General features: G+C 52.2%; 1 protein-coding gene across 1 annotated transcript; it reads left to right on the forward strand.

Annotated features, from left to right (window-relative positions):
• The first annotated feature begins 68 nt into the window (after window positions 1–68).
• On the forward strand, window positions 69–20,065 carry LOC122381023 (scaffold protein salvador-like). The gene is made up of 12 exons (XM_043364708.1): window positions 69–132; window positions 6,452–6,568; window positions 6,839–6,915; window positions 7,294–7,592; window positions 8,273–8,405; window positions 13,145–13,312; window positions 14,270–14,395; window positions 15,124–15,268; window positions 15,792–15,966; window positions 16,331–16,494; window positions 17,385–17,550; window positions 17,987–20,065. Exons 1-12 carry the CDS (start codon window positions 123–125, stop codon window positions 18,171–18,173), a joined length of 1,767 nt encoding a protein of 588 aa, XP_043220643.1. The 5' UTR covers window positions 69–122; the 3' UTR covers window positions 18,174–20,065.
• Window positions 20,066–20,409: the final 344 nt, after the last annotated feature.

A 20,409-nucleotide genomic window follows, 5' to 3' on the forward strand; every position in this document is an offset into this window, starting at 1 on the left:
GTTATATTCCTTTCGGCTAATTTTTACAACGCAGTCCCTATTTACCGCCACCTTGCCGCGTTGTCCTCCTGTGTTGGAAGTTGGGGTTGGATGTTGGGTTTTTATTTTAAAGTTGTTATTGGATGGTGTCAGGTAGGTATATGGCGAATTATTTATATATTCAATTAGCATCAAAGCATTGTCATCAATCATTGGGCTGACTGGGTTTAAAGTGATTGCTCTTTATCATCTTGTATCATTGAAATTTGAAAGGCGCCCTTTCAAGTTTCAAGCAATCCAATTATCAGACCTCAGCCTATTTATAAAAACCCAAATTTATAAAATAAAAAATAAAAATAAATAAAGATGCATGCTCACTGAGTCATTTCTGACCTTATCCGGATGTGGGCCCTGAATAGACCCGGTCTACCCAAGCCCACTAGTAAAACCTAAACCTAAACCTAAAAAACCTGACCTGTGCTCTGAGTTGCCTCAGCCTCCTTTCTTCAAATGAAGATGAGTTAGCTGCCATGCTCAGTGGGCCAATTATTTTGAATGTAAGAGTGACAGGTGCTACTATGGCCCCACCAATCCTGCTTTGATTTAAAATGTCCCATCAGTGTGAAAAAGCCGCGCAGTTCACAGGGGTTACTTTCTGGCATTAGTAGAGCAGACGTCACACGAGGGTTTTCCAACCGAGGAGAGGTGCTGTAGGTTTGTGGGTTGTAGGGTAGGTTTGTAGGTTAGGTTAGGTTTGTGCCATAGGGTTAATATAAGAATTCTGAAATTATCAGTAGGGTAGTAGAGTTTGGGCCCTACCTGGTCAAGCCTAAACAAAACAACACCCATGATGCAGTTCATAAGTAAGAGGCCAAGAATAGCTTGAGCTAGCAATCAGGTTCCCTGTTATGGGAAAATGGGGAGTATATTGAAAAAACAATGCTTCTTTCACTTTGGATTGTCTAGCTAAAGCACATCTCTCTGCATCCTTTAGTGTCTTGATTGGTATGGCAGCTAAATTGATATGTTTTATGCATTACAAACAATCAGACCTGATCTTGCCAAACTTTAAACCTACATAAGACTAACTTACAACTCACTTAATTAGACAAATGCCTCTGGCTTTTGCAGTGCAGTGGAACAGGCATTTTTCTCAACTGTCAAAGACAGCAGATTGTGGTTATTGATGTCATATTTGTCAAGTGGGTAACCTGAATGTATCTTGCAGGTAACCTGGGCTAACGTGTAAGCATCTTCCAGTGAGTTGCTACCTACCACGGTGACAGTGATAAGTAGATATACAGGGTGTCTCAAAAGTTTGTTTACACATTTCCCATGTCAATAAAGCATATAAGAACCGGCCAAAAATCTAAGGTTTTGGTGTCCGTGTGTACACTAGACAAATATGCATGCTTTGACAACTGATTCGGGAGGTTGGAAACCAAACCCTTTGCTGTATCTCCAAAAATATTTGCCCATACCGATTTTCGTCACTCCGTCAGCTGCCGGAGGCTGATAAAAGGTTACCAGCTTTCAAGCTCTTGTAGGGTAGGGTGTTCCATTTTGAAAAAGTTTCTAGGATCCGTCGGGCCGGGTCAGAATTCTTGTCGATACCATGACACAATGTTGTGTGCAAAATTTCATTCTGATCGGATAAATTTATCCCGTCCCGCAAAGCGGCCAAAGTTTTCCCTATGTTTACTATAAGGGGATGGGCGATAACACGGATTCTCCCACTCAGTTCACATTTTTTGCTCAATACGCACTGGCAGTCACTAAATAAGAACAGCAAAGGAGAGAAACACATCAGAGTGGAATAGGCATTAGTGAAAATAGCATATCGGTACATATTAAAAGACGAAGTCCACCACGCGAGCCATCCTAAACCAATCTCCCGCCCGGATGCAACGCCCAGTGTAGTTAGGCTCCTCGACCTGAAGGAAGTGCTGTCACTGTTCCTTGCCGTGCGCGATGGCGCTAAAAATTTGCCGCTGATGAGGGCAGCAGTGCAGCACCCGGCTCCTGCAAAGTCGTTTACCACCCGTATATGTGTCGGTCGCCGACGACCAGTGGTCAAGTCGTCATTGTACGACCCTTCGGCCGGGTCCACTTTGAGGAAATCGTGACTGGCCCCGAGGGCGGTGCCGAGACCAACATATGCAAAGGACGCCAGCGAGCGCTGCTCCACTGCGTCGAGGGCGACGTCGACGCGGGAGGGTTCTTCTATCTTAGCCGCTGCCGCATGGAGGTGGCAGTCGCCTGCTTTTCCTCGACCACCGTCCCGACGCCGAAGGAGACCGATGGCCTTGAGACCTTGCCTATCACCTTTCCCGGTTACCTTCCGATATCCGTGTGGTAAGCGGCGAGGGCCTTTGAGGAGGGCGATGTCAGTTCCCCATGCTGAGGTCGATCAATGGGCAGACAGTCACGATGCTACTCTTGTGACGATTAAGGTGGTGAACTGGACCATCGTCCTCTTCTCGTGCTCGGTGAGCGCGAGCTGGCAGAAGAGAATGAATGATCTTGAGTGTGTTCATCACCTTTGCAATCCAACGACCACGTTGTAAGGCAACCGGTTCCCCGGTTCCGGATGCTGGCCTCAAAATCACAGTCCATCACGACGATGGTGAACTGCACCACATCGCGGCAGTCATCCCGGGGCCGCTGCTTCATCAGCAACGCACATCAGGTGACAATCATCTTGTCGGCGAAATCGATTAAGTAATTGAGCGGTTTGAACGACACTCGTTCCGTGAGCTGCCACCACTTTACAAACCGCTTGAACGACGGGATCTCGGGAGCCCGGGGCCGGAAGACGGATGGTGTGTGCCAAGTGAAAGAGGCGCCCTGCACTTGCTCGTTCGTAAGGGACTGTTTCATCCAGCAAGGATTTGCTTTTTCTGGCTGCCAAAACAAGCCACATTTCGGTGATTGAGCGTGTGCCTCTTGCAGCTACAGCGGGGATCCCAAACATAGGCAAAGCCACAATTAGCGTAATGCATATCGCACCTCCTGGCATTTATAGTGGCTTGTACTGGCACTGGAGAACAGGAACTGCAACAGGAATTGTGGATTATCGTTCCTGTCTGTGGCTGATAGGAAGACTAGATCTATCATTGAGAAGGCTAGAGAGGACTGGTGCGATGAGCAGGCAAGCTCATTGGTAGATAGCCGCTGGCATGACTGGGCAATGTTGAAAGACGAATATTCTCCCTATACTAAAGACTGGTAGGCATAATGGAAACTTTGACCGCTTTGCGGGACGGGAAAAAATCATCCGATCTTAAAGGAAATAGTTCACTTTTAACATGGGGTTTTGAACTGGAATAGCAGTTTCGTAGCATGAGCTGAGACTAGCACAAATCAGGAGCTTTTACGGCTCAACGATCACCCTAGACGAAGATATTCCATTTCTCGTTCCGAAAAGAGTGCCTTGCAGAGGAATGCGTGCCTTGCACAGGAATGCAGCCACGTCATCGTCAGCCAATCAGCATGCTGCTTACAGCCAATGCAGTATGCGTAGGTTTGAATTACGCGATATGATTGGTCAACGCGTAATAAGCTTCCGCCTCAAACATTATTTTACATAGAATATAGTTCGTCCTATATTAAAATATAGAAAATAATTGTTTTTACAAAAAGGTTTTACTTTCTTTCATGATCATTTTGAGCATAAAAAATCATAAATCAATAGCAAAATACTAATTTCAGGAAAGTGAACTGTTTCCTTTAACCCGCGCCCGGCTGGGGGTCCTGGATTTCCACGCCCTGCTGGGGGGGGGGGGTGTTTGAACACCCCCCCTTGTAACTCGGCTCCTGGGCCACGTAGCGATACGCGGAAGGCGGCGTTCGAAAGAGCGTCAAAAATAATGACGAAATCACTTCGGTCAATTTTTTGGTCAGGTCAAAGGTCAGGTCACCAGAGCCCAGAGGTCATTGAAGGCAAAATTTCGCCGATTTCCAGGTCGAATGTCGAAAATTTCCAAGAAGCCAATGCATAACTCGAGAACCAATAGAGTTACAGCGCCGCGGAAAAGAGCATTCGATAGCCCTATTAAAGCCCTTTCTGAGTAATTCTCTCAGATTTGACCTAACGTCAACGGTTTTGCCTGCAGGGGGCAAAAATTGCAAAAATAGCCGATTTTTTCGGAAACAGTTTTTCTGCAATAACTATTGACTCAAGCCTTGTACGAGCTTACTTTTACCGGCATTGTGTTCCTCTCGTCAAGACAGGTCAACTTGAAAATTTGACCTCAGGTCAAGGTCATGACCTGACCGGAAAGGGTCATGTTGCATATCAGTCGATCCGTATCGTCAAGCTGAACACATCTAAGGCGTTTTCATCGCTCTAGCGTGCCTCTATCAAAAGTTATTTGCGAAAAACTGTTAGATACCATTCGTGACCTAAGATGACCTCAGGGCATAAACAAGGGTCACTGACACCATTTTCATGTTCAGTGTGTCTGAACCACTTGTAATTCGGTGTTTGGGAGTGTTTATAATGTCTTTTGTCCAAAAGAGGCGCATTTCAATTTTCTCCCATTGACTTATAATGGGGAGGTCGCAAAATTGACCTGACCTTAGGTCATCGATATCAAAATTCTGAGATATACATTTTGTACATGCTATTGCTCTTAGCAATCGCTGAAAGTTTCAAAGCGATCGGTCACTCGGTGTAGCTATGACAGACATTGAAACTTTTTATGAGGTGATGTCACTTCAAGTGACCTGGTGACCTGACCTTGAATGACCTTGGTCTGAAATTTTCACTACATGTGTAGAATTGATGTACGATAAGGTGTACCAAAAACGGCGGCGCTCCGCGCCGCCGTTTTTGAGATATTCGCAAAAAACCACAAGGGGGGGGGGGTGTTCAAACACCCCCCCCCCCCCAGCAGGGCGCGGGTTAATGAAATTTTGCACAGAAGCTTGTGCTATAGTATCGACAAGAATTCCGACCCGGCCCGATGAATCTGACGAACTTTATTTTTTACCATGTAAATGTGGACCACCCTATTGTAGGGGAATCCCCTGCAGTTTCTGCGTCGGATTTAGGTTTGATGAGCTCCCCGGCAACATCCGCTTCTCCCTGAAAGCCGACAGCTTGCATCGACACCATCCGTGAGTATTTTGTAGGTCTTCTCTGGCGCTAACTCCTTCATGAATGACTGGCGCCGACTTCCCAAGCACCATTTTCCTTTTCAAAACAACCCCATTCCTGAACAAATGCGAAGTGCCAGGGGCAAATTTTTCGCAGCATATCGTAGCAGAATGTGTCGGCCATCTGTTTCTTAGACACATTTTGCAAATTTTGCAAATCCCGAACGCTCGTCATTCCCAATGCCAAGACCTTCGCTGAGTTCCGGAGTGTTTTCCTCAGGAGAGGTTCTGCTTTGTAAACGGCCAAAACCTGTCCATCGTGCGGTTTTGTCCGGATTTTGTGTGTAAAAGAAAGCTATTTGCTCCAGATCTGCCTCTTGAAACTTCGTTAGATAAAACTTTACATTAATTGACACTTTTGGAGGGTCACTTGTCCTCGGCATTGACGATTTTCGCATTATTTTCCCTCAAAATTTAGCGTTATAGATATTATAAACAATTTTAAATGATATTTTGTCTTTATTTTATGATGACCTGCAATTTTTGAAACTGGGTAACCTCTGTCTGTGAGCTTCTAGTCAGTTTTCAATGGTTAGGACTGCATTTTCAGCTGCTTTCCGGAGCACGAGTCTGCTGCGGTACAAGGGTCGTTCAAAGCGCTGTTAGTCTCGCATGGTTTTGTCCTTCAAAAATTTTAGCCATCGTTTTTATTAGATGACCATCATGTTGTACTCATCCTCGCCGACACTTTGCCATGTGTCATTTTCGACCTAACCATTCCCATTACTCGTGAAGCAGAGAGTTTCTCAGCCGACCCGAGTATGCGACCTCCATTTTCATGCCTGATCCATGGTCAGAGGTGAACCCTTTTTGTGAGCTCATGAAGGGTCGAATGCGCTTGAAAACAATGAAGCTGCTTGAGGAAGGTTGTTACCAATGCCCATGCAAAATTTCGACTGTTAATTTCTTGTTGATTCAGAATTATTGACAAAAAAGCATGGCTGGTACCTGTAAGCGAACTTTTGAGACACCCTGTAGATGTTGTGTAGGTGCTAATTGGGTTTTTAGTAGGTGTCATGTAGGTGTAAAGTTGGATTAGGTAAGGTTAGGTTTGATCTTTTTCAAAATGCTTCGAATGTTGTGTCATGTGTGTACCAAATGACTCACTAGAATTGAGTTTTTGTTGTTAGAAAACAATCAAAGCTAACCTAGCCTTACCTAGCCTAACCTAACTTAACCTTAGGTGACACCTGCCTACCCAATGTAGTTTTAGCAAGGATGTTTTAATCAGCTGCAACAGCTACCCATAATGAGGCCAGAATTGTAACATGTGTTTGGACATTTTGTGACCAAATCTGATATCATGTTCCAGGGTTAAGTTATGTTTTAGGTACTGAAAATATGCTCTCAAGAAAGAATAAAGATTCTGCTATTACTGAGGGCGTTACAGGAAGATATGTTAAAAGAGAAGCACCACCAGACCTCTCCAGTAAGTACCCAGTTATCAGTCTACATCTTCACTCAAGACATGCTCAAGCTCACTACCTTTATACTCAACATCCAGACCTTTACTAGCTAATAGGTTTGTAATGATGTGGTTCTTTTTAAACTGTTTAAAGTAAGCAGTTTCTCATGTACTAATTTTGGCATCTTATTACATTTATCAGTTTTGGAAGCAACAGTTAGTCATTTGTTCATGTGATTGTGCTTCAAGTAATTGGCACATGTACTAAGCTGATGATGAATTGACCTGTTTCAGTTGTGAATGTATGGACTCAGCAGCCTAAGCCACCTAAAAATGATTGGAAGAAGAAAATGTCACTCTCCTCCAGTCAGGTACGGATTTTTATTTGTGACAGCATATATCCTGCCTCATAATTTTCGCCAACGTATCTCAGCTCCCGTGTTGGCATCCATTGCTGCATAATCTATTCATACATTTGCAATTGGTTGCAATATTGTGTGATTGGAGGATGGCTGCTGATTTTGAATCTTCATTGAAGCACATGTGAAACATTTTTGTAGCTGAAAGATTTTCATAATTTTGTTCCTTATGTCAGTTATGTTGGATGTGCAATGTGCAGCCTGACCTGGCCATTGCCCATTGGCCTATTGTATACCGTGTTCTGGTGTTGGCGCTGAGGTTTGCCTCTGTCTGTGTGTGTGCGAGTGGACCAGTGCAGTGGCTGACTGACATGTGTCCCCGGCGCGCAGTCCCGCGGCTCGCCGCAGCCGGCCGGCTCGTCGGCCAGTATCCTGCCGCGGAGCGGTGCGCGCGGCAGCCAGGCCCGCGTCTCCACTGGCCACGAGGGCACGTACCGGTCACACCCGGCCGGCGGCCACGGGCCGGCGCAGGGCGCCGCCGCCGCCGCTACCGGCGCCAGCCCGCAGCTGGGCGCGCCGCGCGCCGCAGCCGCCGCCGCCGCCGCCGCCGCGGCAGTCGGTCACAGCCCTCAGCTGCCGGGACATGGGGCGCACGGCGGGTCACCACACCCGGCCGACCTGAGCGCCAGGTAAGGAACGGGGGGGGGGGGGGGGGGGCGCACGGCGGGTCACCACACCCGGCCGACCTGAGCGCCAGGTAAGGAACGGGGGGGGGGGCGCACGGCGGGTCACCACACCCGGCCGACCTGAGCGCCAGGTAAGGAACGGGGGGGGGGGGGGGCGCACGGCGGGTCACCACACCCGGCCGACCTGAGCGCCAGGTAAGGAACGGGGGGGGGGGGGGCGCACGGCGGGTCACCACACCCGGCCGACCTGAGCGCCAGGTAAGGGACGGCGAATAGACTGAGGGTCGGGCTGACCAGGGCTGGTCCACAGTGACTGGGAGCCGGCGCAGACGCCTAGCCGTGGCAATGCTACGTGACACGACTATGGCATAAGGGAAACGTTTTTGAATATTACTAAGTAGAGTATGAAATGCTTTGTTGATAAGTCGGATCTGGTCATGGCCAGCTTTATCTTTCGGTCGGGTATCCTGTAATGCTGTGCAGCTGCAGATCTACAGTTCCCCTGCCAGTACCTGAACCCGCCCACTGACGCTCCTCTGTGCCACTGACGTCCCGCTGTGCTACCGACGCTCTTCTGTCCCGTTTCCCGTTCACTGACGCCCCTCTGTCCCCGTTCCTCGCCCACTGACGCCCCTCTGCGCCGATTTCCCGTCCACTAACTGACGCCCCGCTGCTCCCGCCAGGATTGGTAACCAGAGTCTGCGCGAGAAGCGTTCGTCGGGGGCGGCGCAGCACCACTGGGGTCTGCGGCAGGCCATGAGCCACACCTACATCAACTACTACGCCGGCTCCGACTGCCACCTGGACCTGCTGAAGGTACGGACGACCCCGGACGGCCGGGCGTCGGGCAGAGAGCGGGTGGGCAGGGTCCAGTGAGGTGGGTGGATCGTATGGGGGATGCAGTAGCTGATTGGATTGGCTGCTTGACGGACACCGCGAGGAGGTAATTCGTTAGTGCCGGCCACCTCGTGAGGCCCGGCTCGACGCCGTCTGACGGTAAGGTGAGGGCGGCACCAGCGGCGTAATGCGCTGCATTCACCCGTGTTTTGGCGGCCCTGTCCGTGTCTCGACCATGACTGTAGTCCGGGCGCCCAAAAACCCCTGTCCGTGTCTCGACGGTTCTATCCTGTGACGTCCCCACGGCCCCCGTCAGTCTGCTGACGGCCCTGTAAGTTCCCTGGCAACTATCTCCGTGCCCTGTCGCCATTGTCTGGTACCCTAACGCCCGTCCCATGCCATGATGCCCCTGTGTGTAGTGTGTACCCTGACGCCCCTGTCCTGTGCCATGATGGCCCTATCCGTGCTCTGACGCCCCTGTGTGTATGTTAAACCATCACCAAGAAATTAAAGTAATCTGCGTCATGTACATTTTATATTCTCTGAGCACATTATCTCGCATAAAACACACATTTGAAAAATACATTCCTCGCGCCGAACTCGTGGAATTTTCTAACGATCCCTCAATTTCACGACATTACCCCCCCTCGAGTGTGCGGCGCGCAACACCTAGTTACAGGCCCCTATCTAACAGATCATAGGTAGACATGAATGCTCATTACACATGGATACACAATCTTGTTCGACATGGGCATACCCAGGTTATATGACACGTTCACATCCTACAGCTTAAAGTCGAACACTGGCTTTGTAAATTTTACGTGCGTGCGGTGCAGCCTTCCAGTTGTTCCATCCATATATTCAACGTGACGACGTCCAACCATCCCCACTACAGTGTGTGTGCGCGACCACGGATGCTCCATCTTAAGAGCAACCCCAGCCTGGTGCTTGAAGTTACGCACACGTATGCGATCCCCGGCCTTATACAGCAAGTCTTTTGCTTGATTACGACGATCATATGCGGCTTTGTCAGCTGCGGCGGAAATACGCCGCTGCTCCTGAGCCTGCCGCAGATCTTGGGATAGCGTGCGCAGCTTTTGATGGACAAAGTTATCCGAATACATAGGGACGGATTCATCCACCAGCCGAGATAGCGGAGCGGTAGGATGGCGCCAAAAGTACAGAAAATATGGCGAGTACCCCGTTGTCCTAGACACTTCGTTGTTCAGAGAGAATACGATCCCCGGCAAATGCACTTCCCAGTCTACGCCATGACTGTCTGACAGAGCGCGTAGTCGCCGTTTCATATCGAGATGCTTCCTTTCAATCTTTCCAATCGCCTCATGGTGATATCCTACTCCTGATACGTGTTTCACACCAAAGTACCGACAGAGCTCAGATATTTTTGAGCTTTTAAGGTTTTTACCCGCGTCAGTTTCCAATCTCCCTGGAGGACCAAACACAAGGAAATGACTTTGGAGAGCGTTTGCAATGTGATCGGCTGAGCCTGACTGAAGTGGATAAAACGATAAGTACCCGGTGAATTTATCAACGCAAGTGAGGACGAGAGAAACGCCTGTCGTCCTGCTTTTGGGCATGTGTACGATATCCACGACCATCGCTTCGTTGGGAAGATAAGCTTCCTGCGGTATCAACGGCGGTGGCTGCGCACCCTTAGTGTCTTTGCGCTCGCTGCAGCGTTTGCAGCTCCTGACGTAAGCGCGACAATCGTCTTTTAATGCAGCGTACCAGGCATGTCGTGACACTTTCTCAAACAGCTTGTCTACGCCGCAATGACCATGGTGCGATGGGTCGTGATTTTGGTACAGAAGCTCAAAACGCTTGGCAAATGGCCAGACAATCCGACCGGTTTCCGGTGTGCTGTCGTCGTACCGATACAAAATGCCATTCTTTAATCTGAATTTAGTTACATCATATCGCTTCAACGTTGGGCTGCAATGCCTTGGCCACTTTCCAAAGCGCAAATGATGGACAATGGCCCGACAGTCCCGATCGTGTTTTTGGTACCAAATCATTTCTTCGCGACTAAACGCTGGTTGAACGTGATCTGGCTCAATCAGGCTGACGCGGAGCTGATCCTGAGTTCCTGAAAGCGAGGGAGTGGCATTTTCTGACCGTGTTTGTGGCGGAACGGGGACCGTTTTGCCGTCTCCTTCGGTAGCCACTGCCGTGCCGCTCGGGGCCATTTGGCTGGTCATCGACTTGTCCTTACGTTTCTCGGTCGCGGTTGGGCTGGATCGCCCCTGTGGCATGTTCTTATCCGGACACTCTGTGTCTGGTGGCATACCTGGTGCGCGCGACAGCATGTCAACGTGCTCCATAAAGTTTGCACGGCGGTGTTCGGGGCTATAGTGAAACTGACTGACGAACGATCGCCAGCGCATCAGTCGGGGGTTGACGCTGTCTTGATTGTTCAAAATCTGCAGAGCGCTTTTGCAGTCACATACCCACGTAAATTCCTGACCAGCCAAATATTTGTAAAATTTATTTAGACCTTGAATAAAACTGTAAACTTCTAATTCATAGATAGTCCACTTACGCTGGTGTTTGTTATATTTGCTGCCACTGAAAGCAATCACTCTTTCCACTCCATTTTGGATCTGACACAAAATTTGGCCACTGCCGATCGTACTGCTATCAGTATACAGGATGAACCTGTCACTTACGTCTCTGCTAGGGTATGCTAGTACACGGTCAGAGAGCAGAGCCGCGCGTAAAGACTCAAATGAACGTGATAATTCTGGATTCCAATAAAATTTCTCAGAGTTCGCTAAGTTAACCAATGGAGCTGACAGATCAGCGAATCTTGGAATAAATTTCCGAAACCAAGAAAAAAATCCATATAATCTCTTGGCCTCTTTGACAGTGGATGGCGGTTGCATGGTCGAAATACATCTGAAACGATCAGGGTCTATTGAAATGCCCTCAGGAGTAACCAGGTGGCCCAGGTATGACAGCTTGTTCATCCCGATCTTACATTTTTCAGCCGAAAGCTTTAAACCTGCTTCGTTAAGTCTCTTGAATACTGTGTGCAGCAACCGATAATGTTCATCCATACTGGCGCTTGTTAAAAGCACGTCATCAGCGTAAATGAAAACTCCGGGTATGTCACCCAAAACGCGATGCATAACCCGATGCAAGAAAAAAGAGGACTGGGCACACCCCATTGGCATCCGCTGCGGGTAATATGTGTTGCCCATCGCGTAGAACGCACAGATCTGGCTGGAAGTTTCGGAGAGACGCAAATTCCAAAACGCGTGTCTAATATCCAGGGAGCTGGCCACTTTCCAACCTCCCAAACTATTGAGGAAATCATCAATACTCGGGAACACGAACTTTTTCGGGAGTAAGCATTTGTTTACCTGCCGCATGTCTTGGACTATGCGGTTTTCCCCATGTGACCCCGGTTTTGGGATCAAAACAACTGGGGAGTTCCAGTCAGCTGGCTCTCCTTCTGCTATTACACCGCACGCCTTTAGTTCATCAAGCTGCTCCTTTAGTTGTTGTTCTTTTGACCAAGGAATAGGATAAGGGCGCACAAATTGCGGTGACACCCCGGGTTTCAGCTCTAGGTCAATGGGGTCCCCCTTGTAGCACCCAATGTCAGAATATCCGTGGGAGAAAACACCGGGAAACGACTGGATCAAACCAGCTAACCTGTCCCGTTCTCGATCCGTAACCGCCTCACCCATCATAAACCTGGCTAGGATTTCGTCCGTCGTCTGACCAAAGAATTGACGATCCTCGCTCGTGATGGCATTCACCTCACCGGGACCTGAGTCTGAACACCCAGGCTCAGCCGATTCATGACATTCAATTCTCTCCAAAAAGCCAATGACAGTCTTCCTCGGGAGAGTGATATGACGATCTGAACTATTTCTGATATAAAGAGGGATTTCTTGTGAAGAGAAAGGGCGTACTAAAGAGTCAGTTATCTCTAAGCTTTCCGAGTTAAGGCCAACCATAAGGTAAGTACAGTCTGTTGATAGCTGACTGTCTACTTTGACGCTTAAGCATACTGCGGATTTTGCGGGAACACTAACGGGTTTTGAAAGTCTGGTCTTAACCTGAAAGGAAGCATCTGCACAGTTCATCGAGATAATGTGCTAGCCATAGTGATATGCCATAGTCACGAGCGCGTTCTTGTGGTTGCTTCCGGAGCTGTGAGAGTTTCATAGCAGCTTGTGCTGTGGAAGTTTGGTCCGAAAAATGACTCATGAGTTCCGCACACAATGAAGTAAATGTCAGGCCACCGTTCAAACTTTCTGTCTCATTGACGACACGCAGAGCCTCACCGGAGCAGCGTGTAGCGACGATCATGCCCAACTTGTCTGAAGTGAACCCACCCAGGTCGCCGAGACGCTTGCATTGAGCGAGGAAGTCGTCTGGCCTTGAAAAGCCGTCATAAGTCGGAAAATCCGCCACTGAAACTTTTGGCGAAGGCGCCGAGACAGCTCCTTCTTCGTCCATGATTCGTAATTCTGGATATAAAACTAACTCCACACCGCTGCCACCATGTTAAACCATCACCAAGAAATTAAAGTAATCTGCGTCATGTACATTTTATATTCTCTGAGCACATTATCTCGCATAAAACACACATTTGAAAAATACATTCCTCGCGCCGAACTCGTGGAATTTTCTAACGATCCCTCAATTTCACGACAGTGTACCCTGACGCGACGTCCCTCCGTCAGGAGTCGCCGTCCAGCCGCGCGTCTCCGCACGGCGTCAGGAAGGTATCTCACGGCCAATACACGTACACAGCCGAGCCGGCGGCGGCGTCGGCTGGCGGCGGCGGGGACCAGCAGCCGGAGCCCGTCTATCAGAACTTGGAGGAGTACCGCCAGCTGCTGCAGCGGCACGTGAGTCAGCGGGACGGGACCGGTGCGGCGGCAGGGGGCCGACCGGCCGGCCGGCACTGAGGAGCGGCAAGACAGGCTGGGAGGGGGGGGGGGGGCGAGGGAAGGGAAGGTGGGGAAGAGCCAGGTGCTTAACTCTTAGTGCGCATTACGTGTTGGATTTGATTGGAAAGTGTATTTCAAAACAAGCGAAGTTTGGTAAATGCGGTCAAGTGACTTTTTATACATAGTTTGTTTTGATCATGACTTGTACCTAAGCCAGTTGGGCAATAATACTCGTTTTGCTGAATGTATTTATCGACTATAATTCTTGGCGCTATATTTCATACCTTTCATCCACACACAGTTTCCAGCAAATTCTATATCAGTTACCGCCCCCGTCCTTCATCTAGTAGCCCTCCTACCCAGTACGTCCGGCGTCTTTGGAGCCGTGACCACTGTCGTGTGACGGAGATGTGCCATGTTTTACGGCCGGTTTACGGCGGATTTGGTCATCGTCTGGGGTGATATACGGCCGCGGCTCGGTGCGACGGTCGGAGCCCGGCCGGCGGACCGCGGCTGTGGTGGGTGAAAGGGGATGGTGGGACCGGGGTATCGTTCGATCGCCGCGGTCCGTGGAGTGGGTGGGTGTCGTCACTGCCCGAATGCCTCCCGTGCCTGACGCCAGTGACCAGTGGTGCTCGCACGCACCTAGCGACTACCGCAGGGCAGCGGCACTCACGCCTATTCCTACTTTATCAGAGATGGATTACTGGACTTTTGTGCACCCGGTCATCTCCTTTGAAACTTGTATGTACGGAATTAGAACCTGGCAAAGCGTCTCAGGCGATATGACGAGCCTTTTTCCCGGCCATCGTGTGTGTCGGTCGCTGGGCTGCGGACCGACGCATTACGATGTTTGTGACCAAGACTGGCGGACGGCGTGACTGCTGTAACACTCGGGTGTGCCTGTGTCTTCAGCGAGAGCAGCAGCAGCTGATACAGCAGCAGCAGCAACAGCAACAGCAGCAGCAGCAGCAGCAGTACGTCAGCTCGTACTCGGGCTCCAGTCAGCAGCTGCACCAGCCGCAGCAGCAGCAGCCCCTGGTGAGTCTGTCGGGTCCCCGGCAAGTCGGCTTAGCCCCTGGCGAGTCTTAAGAGCCCCTGGTGAGTCTTCAGAGCCCCTGGTGAGTCTTCAGAGCATCTGGTGAGTCTTCAGAGCCCCTGGTGAGTCTTCAGAGCATCTGGTGAGTCTTCAGAGCCCCTGGTGAGTCTTCAGAGCATCTGGTGAGTCTTAAGAGCCCCTGGTGAGTCTTCAGAGCACCTGGTGAGTCTTCAGAGCCCCTGGTGAGTCTTCAGAGCATCCGGTGAGTCTTCAGAGCATCCGGTGAGTCTTCAGAGCCCCTGGTGAGTCTTCATAGCCCCTGGTGAGTCTTCAGAGCACCTGGTGAGTCTTCAGAGCCCCTGGTGAGTCTTCAGAGCATCCGGTGAGTCTTCAGAGCATCCGGTGAGTCTTCAGAGCCCCTGGTGAGTCTTCAGAGCATCTGGTGAGTCTTCAGAGCCCCTGGTGAGTCTTCAGAGCATCTGGTGAGTCTTCATAGCCCCTGGTGAGTCTTCAGAGCATCTGGTGAGTCTTCAGAGCCCCTGGTGAGTGCCGAGCCAACCCCTGGTGAGTCTGTCCAGACCCTGGTGAATCTGCCGAGCAGTTGACCGGCTCATGTTGACTCTCAGCAGCTTCCAACATCGTGTTTTATGTGATAGTGCGCCCAGTGTGTTTTCGAACGCGGTACCTGCCGGGGCCACCAGCTGACCTCTGTGACCTCCCTCTGTTCCAGTACCAGTTTGCGGGCGGCGGTGGAGGAGGGGGCGGCGCCGACTCCTCTCTGGGAGGCAGCCAGCAGCAGCTGCAGCCGGCCGCGGCGCAGATCCTGCCCGCGCTGGCCGGACCGGCGCCACAGCAGATGGCCATCCAGCCGTCAGGTACGTGGGCACTGACTTATCTAGCGAATAAACTACCACTTACGGGGACCAAGCGGCACTGATCTATTAAATCCCCTCCTGATTCCTCGTCTCTATTGTACGGATTTCTTCCGTCATATCTCAGATTGCGGGTCCTGCGTCCACCACCGTGTTTTGGGGCTTTCTTCGTCCATGCAATATTCACCGCTTTACGTATTGTCATTTCCACATATATCCAGAGCTGGAGTTGTCGTTGCCGCCGGGCTGCTCGCTGGTACAGTGTCTGACATGTGACCCCGTTATTCAGACCTGGAGCTGCCGCTGCCGCTCGGTACAGTGTCTGACATGTGACCCGTTATTCAGACCTGGAGCTGCCGCTGCCGCTCGGTACAGTGTCTGACATGTGACCCTGCTGTTCAGACCTGGAGCTGCAGCTGCCGCCGGGCTGGTCGGTGGTACAGTGTGTGGCATGTGACCCGTTATTCAGATCTGGAGCTGCCGCTGCCGCTCGGTACAGTGTCTGACATGTGACCCTGCTGTTCAGACCTGGAGCTGCCGCTGCCGCCCGGCTGGTCAGTAGACTACACGCGGGACGGCCGTCACTACTACATCGACCACAACACCAAGACGACCCACTGGTCCCACCCGCTGGAGAAGGAGGGGCTGCCCACCGGCTGGCAGCGCGTCGACTCGCCAGAGTACGGCACCTACTACGTCAAGTGAGTCATTTCAGAGAGCACTTCTGTCAGGAGAGTCATCTCAGAACGCATTTGTGGTCAAATGAGTCATTTTCAGAGGGCACTTAAAAGTTGGCTACAAATTTAAGTCAGCGGTGTCATTGTAAGAACACGATTGTCATTCTTGTTTCAGCTTAAGCACTTCAAAGCTTTCTTCTCTGTCCTATCCTGTGCTGTCCAGGTGTCCAGAGATGTGATCATTTAATTCAACTTTATCAGCTTTAAAGTGTGTCAGCTAGCTGAGTTGCCGTCACGCCTCCTGCCCCTGCTGCGGGGTGTCCACACGCTGGCGGCCTCAGATCTGCAACTGTACCGGAGTTCTGACGGCCCCTGTCCCCGTCCTCAGCTACATCACACAGCACACTCAGTACGAGCACCCGTCGGCGCCGCGCTACTGCGCCCAGCCGCTGCACCCGGAGGCACAGCCGCGGCCGCAGCTGCCCGTGCCGCAGCGGCCGTCCACGCAGCTGGGACACTCGCTGGTGCCGGCCAGCCCCTACCTGCTCGAGGGTGAGTCCTATCTCCGCCAGCCCCTACCTGCTCGAGGGTGAGTCCTATCTCCGCCAGCCCCTACCTGCTCGAGGGTGAGTCCTATCTCCGCCAGCCCCTACCTGCTCGAGGGTGAGTCCTATCTCCGCCAGCCCCTACCTGCTCGAGGGTGAGTCCTATCTCCGCCAGCCCCTACCTGCTCGAGGGTGAGTTGTGCTCCCGGCCAGCCCCTACCTGCTCGAGGGTGAGTTATGCTCCCCTCCTCCGCCAGCCCGTACCTGCTCGAGGGGGAGTCGAACCGTCAGCCCCTACTGCTCGAGGATGAGTCCCCCGCCAGCCCCTACCTGCTGCTGGGTGGGTCCAGGCCGTAGTCACTAGCATACCTGTAACGTGTTCGGTTTCGGCGACGTCATGATGTGAATACTGAATAGTGCACCTGTTCTGAGGAAACCTCTTGAATAAATATATTGTTTTAGGATTCTTACGTAAGATTCGGGAGCACTTTGGTGAAAAAGTATGATTTCTATGGCTAATACTATTTCATAAATGCTTTTTTAAACTCCCGAGTGTTCACACCATGACGTCAGCAAGCCTACGCCGATTCCTCGTGACGCCACCTGGTATTTATCGCCTTGAGTGAGTCCTATCCCTACCCCGACCAGTCCTTACTTGCTCGAGGCTGTCTTACTGTCCCGCATCTCCAGGGCTGATTAATGTTTTATCTTCTGTTAACACAAGGTTGCTATCGTTAGGAAGGTTCGTCGGTAACATTATGCACACGTAGTCGCGCCCTACACCTTTTGCCGCGTGTGCCCGCCACATAACTGTCTGCGTGTATGCCGTTCGTCAGAGATCCCGCACTAGCTGAAGGTGTACAGCTGAGTAACTGTGTGTTGTTTGCCGTTCGCCAGAGATCCCGCACTGGCTGAAGGTGTACAGCCAGGCGCCGCCCGAGCACGACCACAAACTCGAGTGGGACCTGTTCCGACTGAGCGACCTCAGCTGCTTTGACGCCATGATGTCCCGACTCTACAAGCTGGAGCTGGAGGCACTCGTCATGAAGTATGAGGCCTGCAGGTCAGTTTGACGAGACGGGAGGTGCGGACCCGGTAGGGGTGGAGTGTGGTGGATAACTCCGAGTGGGGTGTTTTGAAGGTAATGTTGCAAAGTGGAGGGATACGGACAGTTGGGGTAGTTTGATGGTACGGTGTCTCAGACTCGGGATGAGGTGACGGCTGCAGCACCGATTCAGCCAGGTAACTGGAAATAGTTGTAAGTGGAGCGATGGGTCCATATTATACCGCTCTGACATGGGCAGGTATGAAGTTAAAAGTCTGAACAGCCTGTCATTCTTCACGAATCCACTGACTCTAGCCGTATTTATATCTTGTGTCGGTCTCTACGTGTCTGGATGGAATATGTTTGCCTGACTGACTGGCCCTAGTTCTCTGGTCTGCGCTGTATACAGGATGGACCACTGACTGACCCGACTGTCTGGTCGCCCTCTCCACAGGATGGAGCTGGCTAGGGAGATGGAGCAGCGGCAGCTGGCGCCGGCCGCCCCCGTCCCGGCCATCACCGCCGTCAGCTGCGCAGCCGTGCCCCGACCGGCGCCCTCTCCGCTGCCGGCCGCCACCCGCGCCGAGCTGATCAAACGACAGCTCCTAGAGTCGGACGAGCCGCCCGAGAGCAAAATCTGACCGGCCGGCCAGCCGCCGTCAGCGTTTGTAAAACGGTGCAGTGCTCCGCGTCGGGGCATGCCAGCAGTGCCTGTCCGGCGCCCGTCCAGACTGCAGTGTCTGGGCCCGTCCAGCAGTGCAGTGGCCGTGGCCTGCCAGCAGTGCAGTGTCCGGGGTCCGTCCAGCAGAAGTGCAGTATCGCCGACCTGCCATCGGTGCAGTGATCCGCGCCGGGGTCTGTCCAGCAGTGCCTGTCCGGGGCCTGCAGTCCAGCAGTGCAGTGATCGGTGCCGGGACCCGTCCAGCAGTGCAGTATCCGTAGTCTGTCAGCAGTGCAGTGATGCCGGGCCTGTCCAGCGGTGGAGTGATCTGCACTGGGCCTGCCAAGCAGTGCAGTGATCGGTGCAGGCCCAGGGGCCTGCCCGGCAGTGCGGTACCCCCGCGCACCGAGGCCTGCTCGGCAGTGGTGTCCGGGGGCTGCCCAGCAGTGCAGAGTGATCTGCGCTGGGGCTCGTCCAGCGGTGTAGTGCTCCGCATTGGGGCCTGTCCAGCAGTGCAGTGATCCGCACTAGACCTGACACGCTCTGCCACCTCGGGTCCGAGACCAGTCACGTGGGAGGGACAGGAGTCGGTGAGCCACTCCGCCCTCCGTGGTGATTGGGCCGCCAAGTCCAATGTGGGCAACTTGGTCCGAGGTACAGGCCAGGCGGGAACTGTGCAGCTCGGTCGGAGCTGCACCGTGCCGTGCCTAATATTCAGGACATTGTGGCCTTCGGTGGCGGCGGGCTGGTGAGAAGCCGACCGACCCTTGCCGCAGCCTCAGCGTGCCGTCCGTACCGGCCTGTGCCCGGTCCCCCGACCAGTGTTGTGCCTGTAACTATCTGCCAAATCAGCCACGCAGCTTCCAGCAGTGCCGCGCGCCCTCGGCGCCTCTCGCCAGACTCTGCCGCCATCGGCAGCGAATTTTAGCCGACTGTGGGGCGATCTTCCAGTGTCATTGTTGCTTTTTTAGCTCGCAGAGAGAATGCTTTTAGCTCGTTGTGAGTAATTTTTAGAAGGCCATTGAACAAGTATCGGCTCTTGGTGTCGTTTAACTCGCCAAGATGCCATTTGTGCCTGACGCGTTGATTACTTGATTGCATAGTTGATTACTGGACGTGTACAATGTTGGCGGAATCGATCAGATGGGGGGAGGGGGGGGGGGTGATATGCCGTACGGTATTCGTGCGAGGGGCATTTTCATGTGAGCCTTAATTGAAGACAGGGGCGGGGGACGGCTGGGCAGGATGGGGAGGGGTGGGTAGTTCTTGACGCCAGTCTTGTTAGAGGGGTAGAACGTCGGGTTATTTTGTATAACACGGTACGGTCGCCAGTCCTGGCAGTGTTCGCCGTGAAAACTCGTCCATAAGTGCGTGCATTTGGCACACCGTATGCCGCTGACTGTATGTTGTGGTGGGCTCGGCCGCTGCGCTGACCGGCCGGCACGGAGTGTGACACTCCACTGGCGGGGCCCTTGCCTGTGAGCGCGCGGCGCTCTGTGGCTAATCCTGCCCCGCCGCTGCCGGCCGGGCGGGCCCACGGCCACCATTGAGCCGTTGCTTTATCGGTGTCCGAGCCATGCGACGGCTGCTTGATTGTGAGTTGTGACGTCTCTGATTGCGCGTGTGTTACGGAGTGCGCCGAGTGAGAGTATGTGGACGGAATGTGCGACGGATTTGTGGACTGTCCACCCGGTGTGGACGCGGTGGAGCGCGGCGGTGGACGGCGCCCGCCTCCAGGCAAGTCTTTCAGGGTGCAGCGCGCGCGCGCGGACGGCCGGGGGACGATCCGACCTTTCGGGATCAGAGTAGCTCTACGTTAACACTTGTGATACCCTTGTGATTGGTGAAAATATAATGATCGCTTTTATAATGCGCCAGTTTTTAGGTGGTGGTATCTAACGCGATCTTCCGAACGTCCATTGTTTTAATTAGTTTTTGAGCAGCGATTTCTCACGGGATGCGATTCCTCTTTTTTACGGAGCGAGCGAAGCGAGCGGAGTCTTTCCTTAGATTAACGGAAATTTCTGAGTATGAGCGGCCGGCCGGCCGTGCGGACGCTTTTGCGAGGCTTATATCTCAGCAACCACTTGACCGATTTACATGCGGTAATTTTTGTAGGGTAGCTTCATTCCTTCTACCAAGTATTGGACTATTCCTGATGCATGTGGGTGACCCCTTACGCACGTGCCACGTGCAAAACGAAGAGGTGTCAGTTT

The sequence above is a fragment of the Amphibalanus amphitrite genome, unplaced genomic scaffold, assembly GCF_019059575.1.
Source record: "Amphibalanus amphitrite isolate SeventyFive unplaced genomic scaffold, NRLGWU_Aamphi_draft 000010F_arrow, whole genome shotgun sequence".
Classification (NCBI taxonomy): Eukaryota; Metazoa; Arthropoda; class Thecostraca; order Balanomorpha; family Balanidae; genus Amphibalanus; species Amphibalanus amphitrite.

Coding starts and splice junctions, on each gene's coding strand:
- LOC122381023 (XM_043364708.1), top strand. Junction 6,569..6,838: donor AGCACCACCAGACCTCTCCA/GTAAGTACCCAG, acceptor GACCTGTTTCAG/TTGTGAATGTATGGACTCAG. Junction 17,551..17,986: donor ATGAAGTATGAGGCCTGCAG/GTCAGTTTGACG, acceptor CCCTCTCCACAG/GATGGAGCTGGCTAGGGAGA.